At 56.7% G+C, this 22825-nt stretch overlaps 2 protein-coding genes across 5 annotated transcripts in view; both read right to left on the minus strand.

Moving 5' to 3' along the window:
* Positions 1-3725: 3725 nt before the first annotated feature.
* NKX6-3 (NK6 homeobox 3) lies at positions 3726-8037 on the minus strand. The gene is made up of 3 exons (XM_058525405.1): positions 7355-8037; positions 5301-5470; positions 3726-3977 (listed from the first exon to the last, which is right to left on the minus strand). The coding sequence occupies exons 1-3, from the start codon at positions 7734-7736 to the stop codon at positions 3738-3740; spliced, it is 792 nt and encodes a 263-aa protein (XP_058381388.1). The 5' UTR covers positions 7737-8037; the 3' UTR covers positions 3726-3737.
* Positions 8038-10519: 2482 nt separating this feature from the next.
* The window catches only part of ANK1 (ankyrin 1), a 77475-nt gene continuing 65169 nt past the window's right edge, over positions 10520-22825 (minus strand). Inside the window, exons 1-4 of one of the 4 annotated variants that reach the window (XM_058525287.1) lie at positions 20958-21176; positions 20162-20245; positions 19014-19154; positions 11230-12713 (exon numbers count right to left, since the gene is read on the minus strand). In XM_058525287.1, coding sequence (XP_058381270.1) covers positions 12687-12713; positions 19014-19154; positions 20162-20245; positions 20958-21176 — 471 coding nt within the window. In that variant the 3' untranslated portion in view covers positions 11230-12686. Of the gene's footprint in view, positions 12714-18668; positions 18768-19013; positions 19155-20161; positions 20246-20957; positions 21177-22825 lie in introns of those variants that run through there. The other 3 variants (XM_058525288.1, XM_058525289.1, XM_058525286.1) reach the window with 3 other exon arrangements.

The following is a 22825-nucleotide window of genomic DNA, read 5'->3' on the forward strand; positions in this document are numbered from 1 at the left end:
AGAGGTTAGCTCACTGGGCTGCAGTGACCCGGCGACTAGTTGGTGTAGCGGGGATTCCAAGTTGGGACTCAGCCTCTAAAGCCCTCCGTGAATATCTAGCAGACGCTGTTGGTGTCTGTGTGTGCCATGCACACCTGTTAGTTCTACTCTTACAGAGTACAATTATTCCTGTCTTTCAGGTGAGTCAATTGAGGTTCAGAGGTTAAGTGACCCGCCTGAGGACACAGAGAGTGGTGGGGCCAGGATCCGAGCCCAGCTCCAAGTGGACGCATTCCCCTCTGCCACGCTGCAGGAGGACTTGGCTTAGCTGGTTTCTGGGCTGAAACCCTGGGGGTGGCCTGAGTATGACAAGGGGTCGCCAGAAGTGGGATTTTCAGGACCCCATCTCCTTTTTGATTGGTCGCGATCAGGATATGGCCATTCGGAACCTGGTAAGACACTCCCATCCTCTACCTTCACCCCTGCCCTGCTGGGGACATGTCCCTGGTCCTGCTGACATCAGAAGCCGCAAACGTGAGCGCTGTGGGATGCGGCAGAATCTGGGCCTGCCTCCTGGAGCCTCCGGGCTGCCTGTCAGAGCAGGCACTATGGCTGTCGGAGGCACGGGACTCAATCTCTTTCTCCTTGTCTCATCCCTGAAAAGTCTGCGATGTGGTAGGAAAGGAGCTATAAGAAGCATAAATTTCCAAAAAGTTTTATTTTTTTGTTTCACGCAGCATTTATAAGAAATCCCTTTTATGATGCAGCATAAAATGGGGGAGGGTCTGTGGCTTATCATTCCTTTATGATGGATGAGGTGAGATAGCCTCGTGTTCTCCCCAGCAACAGACACACACATGCATGTGTGCATACACGCACACACGCACGTGCACATTTGTAGAGGGGAAGACTTATTCCAAATTTCCCTCGGGAATCTGGGCCCTTCACCGTCAGCTCTTCTCCTTCAAACTCCACATCTAGTCTCCTGACGAGGCCCAAGCAGGATAGCGAGTGAGATGGAGTGAGATGGGGGACGCTGCCCCTCAGCCGCTTGCTGTCTGAGCTCAGGCCGCGTCCGGGAGCAGGAGTGAGGCAGGGGACGGCCGGAAGGCTGGCGTCTTTTGGCCAGAGGTTCCGGTGGCAGGCGTCCCAGAACTTTGAGACTGGAGGAGCTTTTGTTTAGCTCAGCAAATGTCCTCCAGGGAAGAACTTTCCCCAGGTTCCATTTAATACTGACCCCGAATGACCTGACTCAGACATGCAGGAGTTACAGCTGCAATAGAGCAGTTAGGAGTACGAAGAAAGCGCACGAGCACAGCTGTTTCGTCACTGGCCTCTTCCTCCCTGCCCGCTTCGTGACGTCACACCCTGGCTATGTCCACAGCGTCCCCCTCCCGGCTGCAGCCCCAGGCTCTCCTCAAAGGGCTCAGGCTCCCAGAGCCTGCAGAGGCTGTTCATCTCTGTAGCTGTGCTGAGTGAGTCCCGGGTCCTCCCGGGCTGCTGCAGGGCCCCGCTCAGGGCACCTGTGTCAGTGCAGGGCTCCTCAACACGCTTGTGGCCGGGAGTGGACAGAGATGGTGCTCAATCCTTAGAAGCTGCCTTCTTATGTCCTTCCCACTTCATGTGGAGAGAGACTGAGAGTGGACATCATTGCGGACCGAGGGTTAGAGATTAAAAGCATTCTGCGTTTCCTTGTCACGTCACTCCTGTCCTCTGGGCCCACTGTGGTTATTAGGAAAGGTTGGTGCCTCAGTGCCTGAGAGGCCCCCAGCTGGGGTCTTCCTCCCACCCTCATTCCCACCCCGGGCTGACTCCACTGGCCACTCTCCCACCCTGGGGCCTGAGGAGCGATCTGAAGCAGCACAGGGGGCAGGCTGCCTGCACTACTCAGATCCTTACAGCTGGACAGGGCTTGGAGGCACGTCATTCTGCCTCTCCTTTTACAGCAAAGGCCTTCTGCCCCTTGCGGCCGGGCAAGTACCGTGAGGGCCTTAGAACCAACTCTCAGGATGCCTGGTCCCACTCCTGTGACTTGGTGTAGGTATTTTCTGAGCCTCGGTTTTCTCCTCCATGCAACGAGGATAACACCTACCCCCAGGGTTTCCTGTGGGGTCAGGTGAGATCACCAGGACTCCCACGGGGAGCACTCGGAGGGTGCTCACCGCACGGTAGTGCTGCTGTTCTCTCTCCCATATCTTTTCCTCCTTTTGGAACCCAGTTCCCCAAACAGATCATCCCCCTCCTAGGCCGTGAATTCCCAGAGGCCAGGGACCCTGCTAAACTCTTCTCGGCTTTCTCAGCACCTAGGACAGTGCCTGACACATAACAGGTGAGATTAAAACTTGACCAATGTCAGGCGAGCTTTCCCGACTCCCAGAGCATTTATTCCCCGCTGGGAGCAGAGATACCTGCCCTCCGGAGGGCCGCCACTGCCAGTTTCACAGAAGCACATGAGCCAGGGGGAGGTTTCTGGGACTTTTATTTTTTAAAAGCCAGTGGAGATGGGCAAAAGCCTGTGGGGCTGCATTCCTCTGGCCAGCCCCCCGCACCTCCCCCAGCCCTCCCTCTGCAGCACCAGCTCCAGCTCAAGGGCCCTCTGCAGGGCGGGCCAAGGAAAGGAAGGGCCATGGGTTCCATGCAAGCCCTTGGTGCAGCCCCTCCCTGCAGGCCTCTCCCTTCCTGCCTGGGTACCCCAGCTGGAGAAGCAGAGGGTTCTGGGGTCCCTTCCAGCCCTACCATCCCTCCCCTCTCTCTGGGTGGTCTTGTCCTTGCATCAGCACCAAGGGAAGCCCAGGTGGGCGGCTCTTGCAGTGCAGCATCGAGCTAGGATTCGCTCATCTTTTCTCTGCCTCTGCCTACAACCTCCCTCTTTCCCAGTGGGGGCTTCTTGTCTCTTGCTGTGTGTGGGGGGGATACCCCTGAGGGCGAAGTGGAGAAAGGAGGCCAGGAGGATTTCTCCCTCCAGGGGCACGATCCTTGAGTTTGGGTGTCAGGGGTGTTTCTTCTTCGCTGGGAGCCACTTCCCCTCCCTGAGGTGGATTTCCTCCAGCCTGGGTTAGGTATTTGGCTCTGGCCCCTCAAGTGCCAAGGTCTGAGGAGGGTACCTGGACGTGCCATCTGTTCTTCTGCAGTCAGCCGGTAGCCGACCTGGGCCCAGGACCCTGGTGTCCCAGCTCCCAGAGCAGAAGGGAGACCCTCGCCCCGTCAACTGCCTCCCTGGGGGAAGGCTCCCACAGCTGGGTCACAGCGGCATGTCTGGGGCCCCACAGCCAGTTTCCTGGCCGCAGAGCCTCGTCATTTTCATCTGCCCGTGCACCTACGACTCTGCAGAGTTGGCAGGGCAAGGGCTGAGCCCAGAGTTGCAAGATGGCAGAGAGGGAGCCAGTCTCAGGACGTTTGCGTCTCCCTCTTTCCGCTCTCCTCCCTCAGCAGCCTTCACCCCCACCTCCGCCTCCTTCGTCTCCCCCTCTTCCTCCCTCTTCTTCTTCCTCCTGCCCCGCAGCCCCTCACCGTTAGCACTCTGCCCGCTGTCCCCCCAGCAGCGTGGGGAAGGGGAGGGGTCTGCAGCCGGGCGGGGCCGTGCCGGGCGGGGGCGGGGCCGTGCTGGGCGGGGGCGGGGCCCGGGCGGGCGGGGCGGGGCGGGGCCCGGGCGGGCGGGGCGGGGCGGGGACGGGGGCGGGGCGGGGGCGGGGCCCGGGCGGGGCGGGGGCGGGGCCCGGGCGGGGCGGGGGCGGGGCCCGGGCGGGGCGGGGCGGGCGTCAGACGCCGTGCGCGCCCAGGCTGAGCACCGAGAAGGCGGCGCGGTGCTTGCGGAGCAGCAGGCGGATCTTCTCGTCGTCCGAGTCGGGGTCCAGCGGCTTGTTGTACTCGTCGTCCTCGTTCTCCGAGGCCGCGCGGTCCCCGCCCGCGCCCGTGCCGCCCGGGCCCCGAGGCGTGGAGGACGAGGGCTCCAGGGCGCTCTTCTTCCGCCACTTGGTCCTTCGGTTCTGGAACCACACCTGGGACGAGAAGGACTCTGAAGATCAAACGCTCATAGGACCCCTTTATAGGAGGTGACTGCACTCGGTGGCAAGCACACGCAGTTCTTAGTTTTACAGTAAAGTAAATGGCTCAATAATGGAGTAGGCTGTCTTATTCACAGTCCTTTTTTTTTGAGGAGGCAATAAAATAAAAATAAATGCTGTGAGTGCAGCAGCCCTTGCGGCGTTGCTATAACCCTCCCTGTGGTGTATCTTCCTTCTCCTTTGCCGTCTGGGGCACTCGGGTGAAGATGTTGAAATGGCCCCGGGGTGGGAATGCTTTAGCCCAGGTGAGGGCATGTCAGTAGGTGTTCAAAGAGTTGCCTTTTAGTTTCGCAGACCGTCGCTGAACTTCATGAATAATTTCCCCCTAATTATAAAAACATATGCTCGTTGCTTGAGATAGTAGAAGAGTGCAGAAAAGTACCTAAAGAAGCAGAAAGATATGTAAGAGGGGCCACATGGTTTCCTTCCTCTTAGATTCGGGGGCTTTCTCTCCGCGGAGTTAATGTGGGGCTGAGGAGGAGGCTGCAGAGGTCGGTGGCTGGACATGCCAGGGCCCTGAGCAAAGCCCAGACCTGGGTCCCAACCTGTCCCAACTTTCCTCTCACCTGAAGCCCGTGGCCATGTCATAGAGCCCAGCAGTACCGCATAGCTCAAAGCTTTCTTCCTTGGTGCCCCCACCCGAAGTCCCTCAGGAAAGATCTAGTATCAGAGTTGCCCCTGGGAGCCTGAGGAGGCAGCCGCAGCTTACCTACCAATTCCAGGCTCCGCGGTGTGTAGTTTGAGAGTGTGTACCCTCCCTCACCCTTGCTTTGGCCAGCAAGGCTTCCCATGTCATGGGCGGGTGTGGGTAGGAGAAGGCGTTATCCTCATTTTAAAGTTGGTAAGCCAAGGCCAGCTCGCTTGGCTAGCTAATGGAAAAAGCCTGAATCCAGTTCTAATCTGGCCCGGAGGCTGCCATCAGCTCTTGAAATTTCTGGCCGAGATGGTGCCCAGGGGGGGAGAGTGTAAGATTACCATCTGTAAGGTGGGTAACGATACCACCTCCAGGTTGCTGTGAGGATTAGATGGGGTGCTACACATAAGGCTCTCTGGACAGGGTTCAGTGTTGACAGCCACTCTTTGGTTATGGAATTATGGTCTCTCGGGTTCAGTGGCAGGCAGTGCCCAACACCAGGATGGCCTCCTACTGAGAGCAGGGAGTTGCCAGGAGAGCGAGGCTGCCTCTCTCCCATGCAGCAGCATCCCATCCTGGCAAGCTCTTCCCCACGAGGCAGACACCTTCTCCCACAGACTCACCTTGACTTGTGACTCGGTCATCCCCAGCGAGTATGCCAGCCGCGCCCTCTCGGGGCCAGCCAGGTACTTGGTCTGCTCAAAGGTCTTCTCCAGGGCAAAGATCTGGTGCCCCGTGAAGGTGGGACGGGTGTGCTTTTTCTTGTGGATGCTGTCGCTCAGGGTGTCCGGGGCTGGCAGAGGAAGGAAGTGTGTGGTTAGCAGGATGAGTGGGGTGCCAGCCCTGCCCAGCCTCTTCCCCGGGGCGAGCTCCCTGCTACAGAGAAGCCGCTGACGTTGGGGGGCATCGTGACACCTGTCACCTGAGCAGCACTTCTGACACTCTGATAATAGCGACTGCGGCCACTGCCATGTCTGGGTGGGCAGGGACCCCAAGAGCTATAACCCTTCCCCAGGTTATAGCTACGCAGGGGTAGAGGGACCCAGCCCTGGTCTCCTGCCTCTCTGTAACGTCCTTACTCCTCAGTGATGCTGCCTTCCCCCAGATTAGGCACCTCCCACCAACAGTCAGGGCCCAGGGGCCTGGGAATTCCTCCCCTCCCCACTTCCTTGCTCTTGGGATCTCACTTTCCAGATTCTCCGGGAAAACCAGAGCCTTAACCCCCAAGTTACTGCTGTCCCCTGTCACCAGGCCTGGGAGTCATGTGGCTTCAACCACACTGGAGAGTCTGGACACAGAGGCTCAAGCCCCCAAGTCCCCGCCTGGCCAGGGCAGCCTGCTCAGGAAGGAGCTGGGCCGGAGGGCAGCGGGACTCAGGGATGCAGAATGCCAACCTGTCGGGCCTTGTTCAGTGCAGCCTGACGGCCCATGTCCCATCTCTTCATGTTACAGGTGAGGAAACTGAGGCACAGAAAGGGGAAGAGGCCTCCCGAGAGACCGTCCCCTTCAGTCTTCTCTCCCTTTGTGTGAATGCAGCCACTAACTTCCTTAGATATTTTCCTGTGTGTATGTGCACTTGGGGTTGAAGAGTCGGGGAGTGGAGAGGGTGTGTGGGTGCGGGGAAGATGGAGGTGAGAGAGAGACAGCTTGAGGCTTAAAGCCCCCCAAACCAGGTATTAAAATAGGTTCCAAGAGGTGAGGTCTTTACCCCCATGGAGCTCGCCGTGTTGCAGGTGGAGTGAGGGTGGGCTGTCAGGCAGTGTAGCAGATGGGGGCAGTGTGCTTCGGGGTTTCCTTGGCTGGCCCCAAGCCCCTCTTGCAGTGGGGGAATGCTGAGGTCAGAAGTGGAGGCGCCCTCCGCTCCTGCCCCTGCCTGATCTGGGCAGGGCCTCCGTGGCACGGGGACGGCTCCTGCAGCTGCCGTCACTCTCCCTGCCTCCCAGGTGAGCCTCACCTGCCTGTGCATGTCCTCCACCTCCTCCAGTCGCTGACTGGCATCATGGGGACCCTGGACCAGCTCTCTGAAAACAAGTTTGGGGATGGCTGGGGTGAGGAGAGCCCCCCAGCAGCTAGGGCCGAGTCGGACCTGCTCCAGCTCAGGGCTCAGCTGCTGCTCCTGGAGGCTGGGCAGTTGTAGCTGCTACCGTTGAATAAACCCTGAGGAGGACGGTGGGAAATGGACTCTCTTGATTGCAGGCGGGGCCGGGGTGCATTCTGTGTCCCTGAATGGTGCCAGGGCGTGAGTGGGCTCTCTGGGAAGGTGATGTGGTGGCAACTTCTCTTTGGGGACAGCAGTTGCCTGCTTCGGATGAAGCAGTGACACGGGCTCTGGGTGGGAGAAGTAAGGTGAGCTGCCAGTGGATGCTACATAGGGTGGGTGTGGGCTAGGTGGTCTTCCCCAGACCTGGAGACTCCCAGGTTCCCCGGGAGGGCAGCTGGTAGGGGGTGGAGGGTGGGAGTCAAGACGCCCGTCTAGGCAAAGCTGGGGTAGAAATGAGACCGGGAGAATTCGGTCCTGCACTAGCTGAGAGACGGCCCCGGGTGTCTGAGCTGGGCCGTCTGATGGTGGCTGAGGAGAGGTGGGCAGCAGGTGGGGACCACCTGGGAGCGCTCCCTTCCTGTGCCCCCTCCCCGATGCGGGTGGTGCTGGGTGGGGTGAGGTGGGCCGTGTACTCACTGTGGCTGCACTGCCGCCCGCCGCGCCAGTCCTGGCCTGTGTCCGCCCAGCAGTTCCGGGTCCGGGTGGGGTACTCGCTCCCAGCCTTGGAGAAATTCCCCACTTGGGGGCCATAGTAGACCCCCTGGGAGCCCAGTCCACCAAAGCCAGCCACGGGGGGGTAGCTGGAGAGGAGGCTGCTGTTTGGCGTGGCCGCCGGCCTGCTCAGGATGTCTGTGATCCCGTGGGGTGTCCCGGCGGCCAGCTGGGGGCCCAGCCCTGGTGGGCTGAGCTTGTAGAAGGAGTTCTGCACGGAGTACTGGCACACGGGCGCCTTCACCTCCGAGAACTGAGCCAGCGGCGTGTTGTTCAGCAGGAAGGTGCCCTGCAGGTTGGACTCCATGATCCCCAGGACCGGGGCAGGGAAGGCGGGAAGCCCACAGCCGGGCCCTACAGCCCGAGACCCCGCGCTGTGGCCCAGACGCCCATGGCAGGTTCGGAGGGTCAAAAGCAGCCCTGAGCCCAGGACTGCCCTCCCACCTAAGGCACCCGGCACAGCCCTTGCCCAGGGACCGGCACCCACGTCAGCTGCTCGGAAGTCAGGTGCTCCCGGGCAGGTGAGAGGCCTCACCAGCTCCCCTTCCCTCTCTCCCTGCCCAGCCTGGGGCAAGGCGGCTCCCCACGCCTCAGCTCAGACCCCTCCTCTGCCTCTGAGTCTGGGGACCCTCCATGAGAAGTTTTAAGTTCGGAGAAGCAACATTTCCCTGATAAAGATATGGCCCATTAGAATACAGGCCTGAGACTGGCTGAGCTGCGAGAGCCGCGTCGCCATTGGTCGAAACCCTCACGGGCCTCACATTGGCTTTTCCTAGACAAATTGCACTTTGAAAGATTGACTGTAAAATCAGCCAGGGTGTGTGTGTGTGTGGGTGGGGGTGGGGTGTGTGTGTGTGTGTGTGTGTGTGTGTGTGTATATACATGTGAGAGAGAGAGAGAGAATGAGCTCTGGAAGCTCTGTTCATTCTCAAAGGGTCCACTGCTCCTGGTCCCCCAAGTCCAGCATCTAGGAAAATATGGGTACCCGAGGGGCCCCTGGAGGCTCCTGAGGCAGCTGGAAGTCACAGTGCCTGAAGCTGCTCCCCTGAGGGCCAGGAGGCCAGGCTCAGACGTTGCTGTCCTGGGGTGCTCGGGCCCCTTCCTGTGCAGATGCCCAAGCCTCTGGGGGAGTGTGGAGCCTGCCTAGATGCTTCCTTGCCTCCTCCGTGCTGGGATGGGTAAGTGGGGAGGCTGGGCTTTGAGGCGAGGCTGCAAATCCCTGTGCCTCGTGTGGGAGCCTAGCATGCAGATTGGGGCTGGGGGTGGGGGTGGGGCAGCTCTGGGAGTGCTGGGTGTGTGCTCTGCTCAGATCCCCTCTGTCCTCCCTCCCTCCTCCTCTGAGGAATCATTTGTGTCTCTGCTGGAGCAATGGCCCTGTTCTCTCTGGCTTGGCACCTGGGCTGGAGATCCTGATGGCTGAGACACTGTTGATTCAGCAGTGGTCTCTGTGCTGGGCACTTGGTTGGTGCTCAGTAAACATTGGATGGATGGGACTAGATTGAATCGCAGAGCACCCATATGCCTTTCTTTTCTAATGAACTTTTACAACACACAAGGCTCTACTGGGGGCACTGCCCCATTTTACAAACAGGAAAATTGCAGTAAATAACTTGGGTTATTCTGTCTGGGGCAGCAGCCTTTTTTACAGTTTTTGTTTTTTTAAGTGGAAACCAGCATGCTACTGGTCTGAGCATGCAAAATGACAAGGAAAATAGTGACTGCCAGACAGCTGGCCTTTTGTCTGTCCTCTGCCTGGCAGTCCCAAAGCCTTTCCTGACCAGGCCGTGGGCTCCTTGGCTCTCTCACCACGCTATGGTTGCACTTTGGCAGGTGGGAGACGAGGTGCCCTGGGCCGGCCTTCTCCTTGGTTTCCAGGGGGAGGCCGAGGGCCAAGGACTCGAGGAGGGCTCCCCTGTCACACAGAGCCTGGCTCTCCCCACGGCGCTGCTGTCTGTTCATGGTGGAATTGGTCTCTCCAAGCCATGCTCTCTGTAGCATAAACCATGTGGTTTAAGGCAAGAAAGACCTCATGAAGGTCGTAGAGATTGTTTTTCTAGAAGTTTGGATTAAAAACAAGAAAAAAGGTTCTTATCCATCTGAGGTGGCTGTGCTACCATGCTGCCCATCACAGCCATTTGGGAAACTTAATTCCGAATCCCAGGGTTGGGCCGACCCCACCCGGCAGTCGGGGTTCTGAACCCGTGTTTGTGGAAACCCTCCTGGAGAGGCAGTTGCACAGCAGGGCCGGCCCCTGGGCCTGGGTGGCTTTTCTGATAGAGAGAAGCTTCAGAGTCAGACTGAGGGCTGGGAGTGCTCCCAGGACCCTGCGACTGTGACTTGTCACCCCTAAGGATGGGAACCTATGAGGAAGAAAGGCTGGATTCTTATTTAATGCCCAGCTTGACAAAGGCATTCGTGTTCAGGAATCCCAGCCTGACAAACTGAAGAGACACTGCCAATTCTTCCATTGACGGGTGAGCAGCGGAGGCCACCTGGTGACCAGCCGTGCGTGAAGTGTTAGGAACTCCACAATTTTCTCTCAAGTTTTTGAACTTTGAATGGCAGTGAGTGCAGGGGCCAGACACCTTCACAGGGAGCGCTAAGGGGTCCCCCTCAGCGTATGGCAGCTGTGGGCTCAGCCATGGACCTGGTGGTTTGTGGTGCCCCTCCACCTACCTTGGACTTGCCCCCCCCCCCCCCCCCCCCGCTGGTGGTGGTCATTAGGCGGGACAGAAATCCGCTCTTCCACCTCGGGGGTTGGGGGGCTTCTCTCAGAGTGGACCGTCCAGGTTTCCAGGAGGTGGGCACCTCCCTGGGGTGCAGGCCACCCCCTGACTGATCCCACCCCCAGGCTCCTTCAGGCCCCAGCCCGGGCTTCACTCAAACTCCCCAAGGACGAGCCAGGAAGGACCGACGGAGCCCTGAGCCATGAGTCAATTTCTTTATTTATTTCGACATTTGTTTGGCTGGTGTGGGAAGGATAGTCTATACATCGGGGTGGGGTGGGGGGATTCTCTCCCTATAACAGAGCATGTGGGAGAGACTCAAGAAAAGATCCATTTTCATAACAATTAAAAAAATCAAAGTAATTCAAAACTTCTAAAAAGCATCTAATGTGCAGACTGCAGCATTCTCTAGGCGTCGCGTGGAGACCCCAACTGCCCCGTTACTAACAGCGCCTACGAGCAGCTGGGGCGCAGCCATGCGCCGCGGCCGGGCCGCCGGGCAAGCAGCCATGCCAGACGGAGCGCGGGTGCCAAAGCGTAGCCGGGCGCGGGCCCGGGGCTCTACGGGGCTGCGGGGGCGGCCGGGCGGGAAGGTGAGGCTCGAGGCGGGGGAGGCGAGCCCTGCTTGTCTTCCCTGGGCCTTGCCGGAATCCGTCCCGGCGGGCGCCCCGCGCTCCTGCGCCCCGCCGGGGAGGCTGGGTGCCTGCCCTCCGACACGGCCTCGGACCTCCAGACGGCTCCGGTGCGGGGACTGCCTCGCCCCTGCCCGCCCCTCTGGAAGCAAAAGCGAAACCGCCCCGAGCACCCCGAAGGCCCGGCTGGCCGCTCCCGGGACCTGTGCGCTGGTGGCAGGCCCAGGGCCGGGGAGCTGACATGAGGGGGCTTCTGTGCTACTCAGAAGGTGTGACTGTGTTCTGAGGACCCCTCCGAAGAGGGCAGGGAGGAAGGTGACTGGACCCCGCGAACAGTGGCTCTGGGAGCGAGAAGAGCCTGCCAGTCTCTCTCCAGGCCCCAGAGGGCGCCCCGGGGGCGGCGGATTGTGCTGATTCGGGCCTCCTTCACTAGAGGCCCTACTGGAACTTTAAGGCTCTTCCCTGATGGCACCGAGGCGAGGCACAGCCAGCTGCCTGTGTCCTTCCTGCACAGCCGGCACCTGGCCCAGGACTGGCTCCTTCCTGGCCGGGCCTCCTGGTGGTCAGCTGCTCTCTCCTCCTCCAGCTCTCCTCCCTGGCATGCGGTCAGCAGTGGGCCCATCACCCGCCTCTCCAAGGGGCAGACGGGCTTGGTCAGAGGCTGGCCAGCCTAGGCGCCCCATCCTGTGGGCTGCCTGGACTTAGAGCACCAAGTTGGCTCCGGGAGACCTGGAGGGTGGTGGCTGAGTTCTAAGAACCGGCAGCTACATTCACTAACCCTACTCCCTTCCTTCCTCTTTCACTGAAAGACAGGCTGTAGCTCCTTCTCCCGCAGCCTGGAGAAGTCCTCAGGAGCTGAGCTGTTAGTGCTTGTACATACTGCTAAAGTGTTTCTATTGGTTTGCATAGTATTTATTGTTTTTCATATACACAGGCTGATTACTGTACAGTTTACACTTTGAACACAGACTATGATATAAGTGCTTGAAGAAATAGAAAACCTCTTCTCTATTGAACATGCTGGTGCAATCCTGGGACAGCCACCGGCCCTCCCCCAGCTGAGAGAGAAGACCCTTTCTGAAGGGGCGCTGGCTCCCTTGGAGCCCTACAGCTAAGCCTGGGGGTCCTCGCCTCAGATTCTTAAGTCCCTAACACAAGGAACCCAGGTGCACTCTAAAGGTAATGATTTTCCATTGGAAGATGATTAATACTGAAACTGGCAGAGAGAGAGAGAGAGAGACAACATAAAAAAATTCCCATTTATCCACAGGAGATTCTCTACAGCTTCAGACATCACAGTAAAATCTGTGTGTATGCTGAGTAGGGGCGAGAGGTGCCTGCATGTGTGTCCTGAACGTCATGGGAGGAGCGGTCTCCTGTGGAGGGGGAGGGACTGCCACAATGGAATGCAGGTGTGTGTGGGTGGGGAAGGCTGGCAGATGAGGACATGGGATTAAGATGCTGAACTGATTTCATGCCTAGTTTTCTTTTTTTTTCCTTTTCCGGAAGCGCACATGGATTTCTCACAGATGAGGTTGAAAAAGAGTACCCTGTAACGAGTCAAAATTAAAACGATTTAAAAAAATATATCATCCCCAGCCACAAAAGAGCCCTTGTTCACCACGTTCACGTGCTCTCTTGCGCTTGCTCTCCATCCCTCTCTCTCTCCCTGCTTCTTGCGGCTTTTGTCCTGTTGTCCTGTTTCCCGACAGAGATCCGTCGTCACTAGAGGCAGGATTGAGGACTGTAGGTCATGCGTCTACAGTCAGTCGTTCATGCGAATAGGAGACTAAAGGAAGCCCCTTACGAAGACCATGCCATTGCCTAGAGGAACGTGTGCGCCACTTCGTAGCCCTCGGTCCAGCTCTCCTCCTGTGAGCATAGCAGAGTGTGTGGAATTCAAGGGTTGGGTGTCGAGCTGTGATCCTGAGGAACAGAGAGAGAGAAGGAGTCACTTAGAATTTAAAGGTGCAACTCCCAGCAAAAACCCCAAATACGGAGTTTTGTGCTGGCTGCTCAGGCAGGGTCTGATTCAGGAAAAGCAGCTGCCCCAAGCAAGGTGACGAGCTGAGAGGCATTGAGCTTGGAGCCCCTGACCTTCCTGAAACACCAGCCATCATTCCCTCAGCTCCCCAGCTCCCCAGCTTCCCAGCTCCCCAGCTCCGAGGCTGCCTCTCAGCGATGGCTGCCCAGGCCTACACTAGCTCCCTGTTGAGCAGATGAGCTCCCAGAACACCCTCCAGTGTGGTTGCTCTGTGCCTCCGAGAGGAGCAGAGGCTCCCATGCCTATGCAGTCACCTGGGGAGAAATTCCCATGAGAGATCCTTGTACCTAGGAAAGGGGCCATTTTCATGAGCCAGGGCTTCGCCAAGAAAGAGGCTAGGCCAGGCAGCGGTGCCCTCCACTTTTTCAGTTCAGTTCAGCCTACATGCATTGATGTCTGCTGTGTGCCAGCCCTGGGGGCCCAGAGATGGAACAGACGGGATCACGGCCTCAGGAGCTCCTTGGCCTCATGGGACGACAGCGCCCCTTCAGCTCTGGCCCACAAGCTCTTACTCTCAAGTGCCTCTGGCCTCTCTCTGCATCCCCCGTGGATGGACAAGCTGTGTTGTGGCAGAGAGAGGTTTGGAAAACAGATGCTTTCCCCCTGGGATATGGTGTGTCTTAGGCTGGAAGATAGCAGCTTTGCCTGCAGAGTGAAGCCCAAATTCTGCAGCCTGGGATTCACAGCCAGACACCACCCCTGCCACCCATGGTGCCTCGTCCTCCAGCCTGGGGTCGAAACTCCATGTTTCCAAGACTAGCCACTTGGGATTCTGTCCACAGGGACCTTGGGCTGGATGAGGAAAAGAAGGACACTTAAAGAGGAGTTGACAATCTCCTGGGTGGGGTGGGAAGTGACATAGAAAGGCAGAAACTCATTCTGAGACAGAGCTGTCCCCAGACAGGGAGCTGTCTTGGGCTGAGCAGGTGGCAGAGTTGAGGAGGAAGCTGGAGGTGCCAGGTGAACTGGCTGAGGGGTCCTCTGGGGGTGGGAGGGTGGTGCTCAGTTCCTTGACAGAGGCTGCTGTAAAGCACAAACGTGGCCTTCTACTGCTGCGCTTGAACGAGCTGACACCCTGGAGGGCAGGATGCCTCCACCACCGCCGGGCCTCCCTGTCAGCCAAGGCCTCTCCTCTGAGTCTCCCGGACCCGCCACGCGCACCTGCTGGCTCCCTGCCTCTGTTGGCGGCTGTCTCTCCCCTGAAGTTCTGCCCACCACCCCCAATACCTCGCCTCCATAAACCCTTCCTGACAACTCCAGCTTTCTTATTTCTCTCCTCTCAACTCTGGAAGCTCTCCTCTCGGGTCACTACCTTTGTTGAGAGTGATCACCGAGTGTAGTGGTTAAGAGCATGAACTCTGAAGCTGATTGCCTGAGTTCATATATCTGCCTCTGAGAATTTCCTGCTGTGCGACCTCGGTCAAGTTACTTACACTCTGTGACTCAGTTTCCTCTGCTGTAAGACGAGGGCAATAATAGAACACACCTCATTAGATTGTTGTGATGTTTAAAAGAGCTCAAGATATATAAAGTGCTTAGGACAGTAAGCAGTATGGGAATGTAAAGGATGACAGGGCTCTCTGGAATGCTCCCGTCTTTGTCCTGTCTTTCCTTTCTCCTGTCTGCATTATTGCCCTGGCTGGACAGTAAACACCCTGAGGGAAAGAGCCAGGCCTTACCCTTCCCGGTGGTCCCGCCAGTGCCTAGCCCAGTGCTAAGCACGCCTCAAATAAGAGACCTTATGAAATCGTGAGCCTGCAAAGACAGGCTGCGACCTCCCACCCACGCTTCTGCCCAGACACAGAATGGGTGAGGACTGAATAGAGGCAGAGGAGAGAGGTCAAGGCTCAGAGAGCATTCTGCCGTCACGGCTCATTTCATCTTTGGGTGAGCTGAGACTCCGGGCCAAGCAGTGCCCCATCCAGCGGGAGCACCCGGGAGGCAGCAGGGGGAGGACTGCGATGCAAGTCTTCCACCACCCTGCACCTCTCCTCCTGGGTGCTCCTGCAGAAAGCTCTTACCCCATAAAGAGCTTAGAACACAGCCCCCTGCCCCTCCTAGTGGCTGTGCTGGTCAGGTCTCTTCTTCATTTCAAATCTCTGCGGTGCACCACCTGTTCCCACCCCCAACCCGGGGTCTGTGGCTCTGTCACCTCTCCCTGATGCTAATACACCTGCAATGTCTAGGAGGGAGGCTGGCTGTAACTTAAACCGCAAAATAAACCACCATCCCTTGCCTCCCTGCCCTCTCCCATTGAGATCACCAATTGATTAATTTTAAAACTTACCAAAATATTCTATTTAGTCAGCGCTAACACAGCTCTTGCAACCACAGTGTCTGAATGGAAAGTGTCTCTTAAAATGGAAAACCAACAAAAGCAGCCGCCTTTTCATGCTGCAGACGGCGGAGCCACACAGATGCCCTGCCCCATCCCAGCCTCCTGCTGACCTGCTCCATGCTGTCGCTCTAGCAGCACTGACACCCTCATTCTTGGAACTAAATACTTGGGTGCGAAGCAAAACCCACCAGCTGCTACCATCTGCCACAAACAATCAGGCCTTGACTAAACAGCAATTTTCTAGCTTCTTAAATGCAACCAGAAACCACCCCTCCCCCACCTGCCAGGCCTTAGATGCAAAAGCCTTCCCAGGGTCGGGAGAGATTGTGGGGGAATCAGAACGGGTGACTGGGGTCTATTCAGTCCTAACCCGGGATGGGGGTGTGCCACACCTTTGAACAAACTATAACCATCATTCATCAGCTCACCATCATTCATTTCAGCTCACCTTTTAAATATAAAGTCTACAACTGTGCCACATCAGCTCTAGGAGGTTTGGAAAGGAAAACCAAAATCTCATAACTCACTCTTCAATATGCATAAGAGTCACTTGAAGAGTTGGATGCAGAATCTTGAGTTCTAGAATTTTAATTCAGTAGGTCTGGGGCAGGGACCAGGAATCTCCATTTTAACTGGATCTCGGACGACTGTGATGCAGGAATGTGGATGACACTTGGAGAAACAGTGGATTAGAACTTGACAATTTCTAAAGCCCTTTCACAAACATAAACTTCGATCACCATAACCACCCTACAGGGGAAATATGGGCATTATGGCTGTTTTATGGCTAAGGAAGCTCAAGCTCAGAGAGGTCAATTGACTGGCCCCAGGTCAGGCTACAAATAAGATCCGGGATTGAGTGAGGGCCAGAATACATGTTGTCCTTACTCTTCATAGCAGCTCTCACAGCTACCATGATTATCTTTAAACCTTTTTATGGAAGTGTAACACACATTCAGAAGGGCTCTTTTCATCCTCCCTCGAGGAGATGGACGCTCAGGGCAGTTAAATGACCTGTGTAAGGTAATACAACCTGGAAATAGGGGGAGCCAGGCCTTGAATCTAGACTCCCAAGCGTCAGCTTTCACTCTCTCTGGAACAAATACAGTCCCTTGTCATTACTCACAATAGTTATGATCTATAAAGTTGCCTTGAACACTGACTTAGCCAATACTGAACTGTGGCCCCTAAGGAGGATCCAGCGTTAGGTTAGGCCCACAGGCCTCTGTTCACAACACTTCTGTCAACCAGTAAATGCATCACCTTGTCTTATGTCTGCTTCTGTTTGAAGACACCTTATTCAATATATATTGTTGCTTCACTAACAGTGAACTCATGGCCAGCAGTGCTCACGCCTGAACAAAGCTTATCTAACACAGTTATCTTCCCCGGAAGGCACATCCCAGCCTTGCTGCTCTTAGGACACTAGACAGCACTTCAGCACTAGGCTTGGGGGTCATTTTGAACGATGAAATCACCAACAAAAAGCACAAATATGCAAAAAATGTGGCACTAAATAGACCGAAACAAGGACTCTTGTTTACACTATGAGAGCTGAAACATGGAGGCGAAGTGTCGCCTGGTTTGACCTCAGCTAGGAACATGCACGCAGGGCCACTCCAGTTTTTCACCACTGTGCCCACAAATGACAAAAGCGCTGTGAGTGCTGGTTTCGGGGTTAAAATAACTTTTGCAAGTGTGGCATCCACGGATAATGAGGACTGACCGCACATGCGTGCGAGTGGGTGGTTGGGAGTGTCAAGGACCTGAGAGCCTCAGCCCATCGCTGTCTCCTCTGTAGTCTTTGTCTTGTTGGGCTGGCAGAGCGCTGTAGGCCGCCGCCCAGGCTCTTTGGGACCTAGGCAGGAGCCTGCCTCCATGCTGGCTCGCTCACCACTGTCCCCACCACACGCTTCCCTGGCCTTTTCTTGGCGGAGGTCCCAGCACTGTCTTGGAGCCAGGCTGCTCAGTGGTCTGGAACCGCATCCCCTGTGGGGGGTTCAGCCACTTTGCAGATCATCTACAGAAAATTGAAAAAAGAAATGTCCAGGTTCCGCCCTCCCCACCAGCTGGCTTCTAGGCTGCCTCTCCTCTGTTCAGGCACATCAGGAGAACCTGAGCCAGACAGAAGCTGGAACTCAAGCTGCTGCTGCTGCTGCCATAAGAAAAATAAGGCAGAAGACGGTCCTTTCCCTTCCACTCGCTGCTTTTTCAAATTATTTGCACCTTGGGATTATTTCCAGGACTGATCACAGCTGATCTCCTAAACCAGCAGCCTGGCGGGACCCCTGGCAGTGCCGGGGTTAACACAGTGACCTCCTTAAGCTGCTGAGGAGTCAGGTCTAATTTTATCCCCTAACTGGATCCGCAGACCTCTTTTGTGCCCAAGTGCTGCAGCATGTTGGGAAGCCCTGAGTTAGCACTTCTGGCGGCTTGGAGGCAGTGGCCTCGCTTTTTGCTGCATGCAGAAAGCCGGAGCCTGTGTGCCACCTGGCCCAGAGGTAGGCCCTGAGGGTTCAGTGGCGACAACCTGGTTAGTGCTGTGCTGGGGCCACAATGCTTCCTCACTTCCTGCCGACTCCCACCCCGATGCATCCTGTACTGAGCTGCCCCGAGCTGGGCACAGCGAAGGGCCTCGGGGCAGCTCAGTACAGGATCCCTCAGGGAGGACGGAGGTCAGAGCTGGCCGCTGAAGCCCCCAGCACCACACGGGCCCGCTGGAGAGCCTTCGCCGCAGCGTCTTCTCGCTCCCCCGGCCCCCCGACCATTGACATCACCACACACCCATGCTCCTCAGCCACGCTGCCCCCATGCTCATGCATGCCATGCACTAAGCCCCGCCAACCCTCCTGACTTGCAGGGAGAATGCCATTCCACCCCTTAGGCCTGTTAACTTTGCCCTTTCCTAGAAAGCAAGGGAGCGACATGTTTCAAGAAGCACCAAGGAGAATGGAAGCCTTGGGTTCGTCAGGACTTTCGAAGCGTTCCAGGTTCAAGAGATAATGCGGTTCTATGTTTGTCACTGTTGGACTTTTCCTGAGGACTTGCATGGAAACAGCACAGCCTAGACAGACTTTACTGTACCCTCCACTGCCTGGTCCCCCATCCTCCAGATCCCCAGGGCTTGGTTTCCAGGATGACATTACTCCTAAGTTTACTGAGTGCCTTCACTCCTGAAAGCATCTTTACAAATCTGTATTTTGCACTCCCTGAGAGGGAGGTCAGCAGATATCGTTGACTGGTTTCTTGACGAGGAAACCGAGACTCAGAGACACAGTTAGGAGGTGAGGAAAACTCCTTCTCATCTATGCCTCGAGACCACTGCTCATCCTGCATCCTGCTGGGGATGGGGGAGACGGCACGGGGGACGGTGAGGGGGTGTTAGGAAGTGAGCAGCCATTCCCAGGACCAGCCTCTCCACCAGGACCAGGCCATGCAGAAAGGATGCAGATAAATGGCGTTACCTCCAAAGAGGCCATTGGAGGGGAGGGGCTCGATGTCACTGTTTCCCCCTTTTCAGGCTGGCACGCTTCACTATCTGAGCTCCCTTCCTGCCCTCTATCAGGTCTGGCGGCAGGCTACTCCCTCTCAGCTCCACCTGGAGACAGCAGCAGAGATAGAACGCAGGACAGATCACACAGAGAGACAAGTGAGAAATAGGTGAGAGACCGAAAGGCATCATATGAGGCCCCGCCAGGGGAAGGGAGGCTCGAGGTGGAGCCCAGAGAGAGGAGAGCATGGTGCAGACTGAAACCCAAGGTGGGCAGTGTGGAGGTGAGCAGCAGGTAAAGGTGCCGGCCACTCGGAAGGGCGAGCGCCTCGGGGGCTGCAGCCACCGCAGTACCTTGGCGTGTTTCATAAAGTAATCAATATCAGCTTCCAGCTCACTAGGATCCTCCAGGGGCCCCTCAACAATCACCTCCTCGTGCTCCTGGGTGTCATCGGCACTAGGCGTGTCTATCTGCCGAACTACTTTGCGAACAATCTGGAAGAGAGAGGGAAGGGAGAAAGGGCTGGTGAAGCCGTCAGGGCAGACTTGAGAAGAGCAAGTCCCAGGAACAACATGGAGGAGAGGCAGCCTTTGTCCTAAGGTGGCCCAGAACAGGGCCGGGCCTCTCATCCCCATCACTGAGGGGACAACTTGCACTGGACAGCCTCAGAGGGGCGAGAATTTGCAGAGGGGCCTTAGCAGGTTTCATTAGTGGTCAGAACCTGACCACGTGTGATTTCTGTCTCCAGCCCACAGCACTTCATGCTGCCTCTTGGTGTCAACGGAAGTTCACGCTGTCTGTCCTCCCCAGGTGGCTGTAAGCTCTGGAGGGCAGAGGCATTTCTTTTTCATCTACAGTAATTTGATGCAATCTTCCCATTGCCTTATTCATTCATCTAAATATTCTAACCACCGTGTACTCTGCACCTGCCATGTGCTAGGAGCGGAAGATGACAATACATAAAAGACACGCTCCCTGCTCACTGTGCAGAAGGAAAGACGGACACAGGGGTCTCACTCCACACAGTGGAGCACACACATGACTTCCCTTTGCTCCTCTTCTCTCTTTTGTCCATACCTAGACAGAGCCCAACCATAACGGGCAAAATCATGTCTACTGAACTAAAATCTGCTACCAATTCAATGCATTTCCACATCCTTTTTCATTTTAGGAGGCCTGTGGCAGTCCAGGATCACCAGACTGCTGTCTTACAGCTGTTTTCAGGGCTAGGCATCATGGACTAGGTTTGGGCTGTTCCACAGTGCCCAGTCCTTCTGGAACAAAGTAGCAGGAGCTGAACTCAGGCTGAATCAGGCACAGCGGCTATGAGGAATGTCACGTGCGGATGGGCAGACAAGAGCTCCTGGCACCTGAACCATCTCTTCTGGGCTGTGCTGCCCCTCCATTAGGGCAGCAGCGTGAAGCTGGGAGGTGCGTCCACAGCCTTCTAGCTTCTAGCCCACCTGCCTCTCCCCAGCTCGAGGTGATTCTCTGCACCCACCTTCTTGGTGACAATGTTGCCCTGCTCATCTGTGAATTGTTCCTCTGTCACCTGCTCCCCTGGAATATTCTGAAGCTCATTCCCCTGGAATGAGAAAAAGGGAGAAAACTCGAGATATCATTGATAAGTGGGAGTTTGAGAATAAGAATGGAGGATGAAGAAATAGCAGCAGCAGCAGCCACAGTCCAACAAATCGCCACCGTGGCAGGAAACTCCAACTCAGCAAGTCATGGCAGCCAAACCAACGCCCGAGTGTGAGAGGCGCCCTGTGGAGCTGTGGGGACGAGGACAGGATGGAGCCCCGAGCTTGTGAGAGCTCTGTGTGCTCACCTGCCACAGCAGCACCGGGAGCAGGCAAGACAGCGACAAGTATGCAAGTTTTACTAGGAGGCCCTGAGAGAGGAAGTGAGGGGCCTAATTTATATTTCTACAGCACTTTACAGTGTAGAAAGCCCTTCCACAGACACCGACACCCTGAGCGTGACTTCCCACTTCCTGAAGCAGGTTGGGGACAGAAGCAGGACAAGAACAGGCTGCTAAGGCCCAGAGCCGAGCTTTCTCTGCCATCACAGAGTGGAGGTCTGAGCTAGGGCCGCACACAGCTCTGGCTCCCAGTGCCCATCCTGTCCCCTGAGGCCTTCCGGGCCCTTCTCTTCCAATATGTCTCCTGACCTGGAGTCCAGCGCCACCCCCATCACCTCCCCACACAAAAGCACAGCACTGTGCCCCCAGCCCTGGCCTCCGGGCCTCAGGCACTCCTGTCTCCAGCCCGTCCTGCCTCCTGCCTGGCGGTTACCTTCAAGAAGACCCGCCGCCGGACCACCCTGGTGGAGATGGTCTCCTCGTCGTCACTCAGGCCCTCGCTCTCCCCCAGCTCCTTGTCCAGCTCCTGGTGGATGTGCTTCAGCACAAAGCACAGGGAGCCCTTGACAATATGCATCACGTTCTGACAGCTGACCAGGAAGAAGCCCAGGAGCACCAGGGTGACCAGGAGTTGGGTGATGAAAGTCCACATCCTCACCTCCTCCTCACCAGCCCGGACCTCGGGGGACCAGCGGAGCCAGCAGGTCCGGTCGCTGGGGAGGTCCAACCTCTCATTCTCCTCTTGGACTCCTGAGTCCCCCTGTGACCCCTTCCATTCTTGGCCCTCAGACCCCCACTTCTCTCTGGGCAGGAGACTGATGGGCCCCTCACTAGAACTGCCCGCCTGAATGCCCTCCTGCTGGGCAGCCCCAGGCTCTGCCCTCACGCCTGGGTGATGTCAGGCTTCGGTAATTTTAGCTCCCCAAACCAGCTGCTAGAGCTGTCCAACTGGGCAAGAAGGAAGCCGGCAGGTGCGCGTGTCCCAGGCACGGAAAGCGCATGTCCAAGTCACTGTGTGAACGACTCCCGCCCCGCCCCGCCCCACCCTGAGAGCTTGAAGCGGGGCTCACCCCTCGCCTTTCCTGCCTGCCTGCCCCTCTTCGAACCGAGGCAGTTCTGCCCAGGGAAATCTTCTCGTTCAGGGACTCCAGAAAATAAGGTGTCCGGGGAATGTGGCTACTTGTGTGTTTCCCTGGGCCCTACTGCCATGATCAGAATGGTGTTCACCCCACCCGTGGGGATGGGACTGGCTAATACCCTGGAGAGTCAAAGGTTTATTTCAAAAATAGCCCCAGGACGACTGATTTGCTCAGGTCCAGCCAAATGTGCGTGGCAGGGTCCAGCACAGGTGGCGGGGCCACCTGGAAGCCCGAGCAATTCCCATCAGCCCCATGGGCCCTCAGTGCCCCCCTTTACCAGGCACAGCAACCCTAAATGTAAGCGTGTAACTGGTGTGTCTATTTAAGGCCTGTCCTTAGAGGCTCTTCCCAGGCTGGGCTGTCAACGCCCACGAGCAGGAACCACGCGCATTAAAGTCGCCTTTACAGAGCAGATTCACAAAGGCAGCTGCAGCAGCTGTGGCTGAAAGGAATTCCACTTTGGGGATCAGGCTATTCCTCTTCGAGCAGCAGCCCACATGGCAGAGAGAACAAAGATCTGGGACACGGCAAACTGACCCTGCAACTCCCTCACGGGCAGGGCTGGGGAAAGCTGGTCCCTCTGGGCCTCAGTTTCCTCTCCCGTAAAATAGCGATTAAAGGGCTCTCTCCCTACCCTGTTCTCCCGGGGAGCATCACAGGGTTTCCGAGTGCTACCACGATGAATACTAACAGCACACCCTGACCACCGTGCACACCGCTCTGCAGGCGTCATTCTACATGTGTCTCACATGTTAACTCAGATACGCCTCGTAACAATCCTACCACGCAGGTTCTGTAATTCTCCTATTTTTCACAAAGGAAATAGAGACACAGAGAGGTTAAGTAACTCGCCTACAGGAAAGAGTAAGCAAATGAAAGAGTCAGATTTCAAACTCCCATCCTTACACAATATGCCTCATTTCAACCTGAGAGCACCTGGAAACACAGACGCCCATAGCCCAAGCAACAGAGCTGGGCACTGGAGGGTGTTTGGTTTGGGCCCAGCCAAGAAGAGTCTAACTTCAGCTATTTCCACTCTGGGCCTCAGAGAAGGACTGGCTGGCTTATAGTCATTTCAGGCCCACCTCCCAAGCCCTAAGTACAGGGCATCTCTCTATTCCTCTGTCACTGTTTTCAGAGATCCACTGGAAATACTACGAAA

This window comes from Diceros bicornis, chromosome 29 (genome assembly GCF_020826845.1).
Source record: "Diceros bicornis minor isolate mBicDic1 chromosome 29, mDicBic1.mat.cur, whole genome shotgun sequence".
Taxonomy (NCBI): Eukaryota; Metazoa; Chordata; class Mammalia; order Perissodactyla; family Rhinocerotidae; genus Diceros; species Diceros bicornis.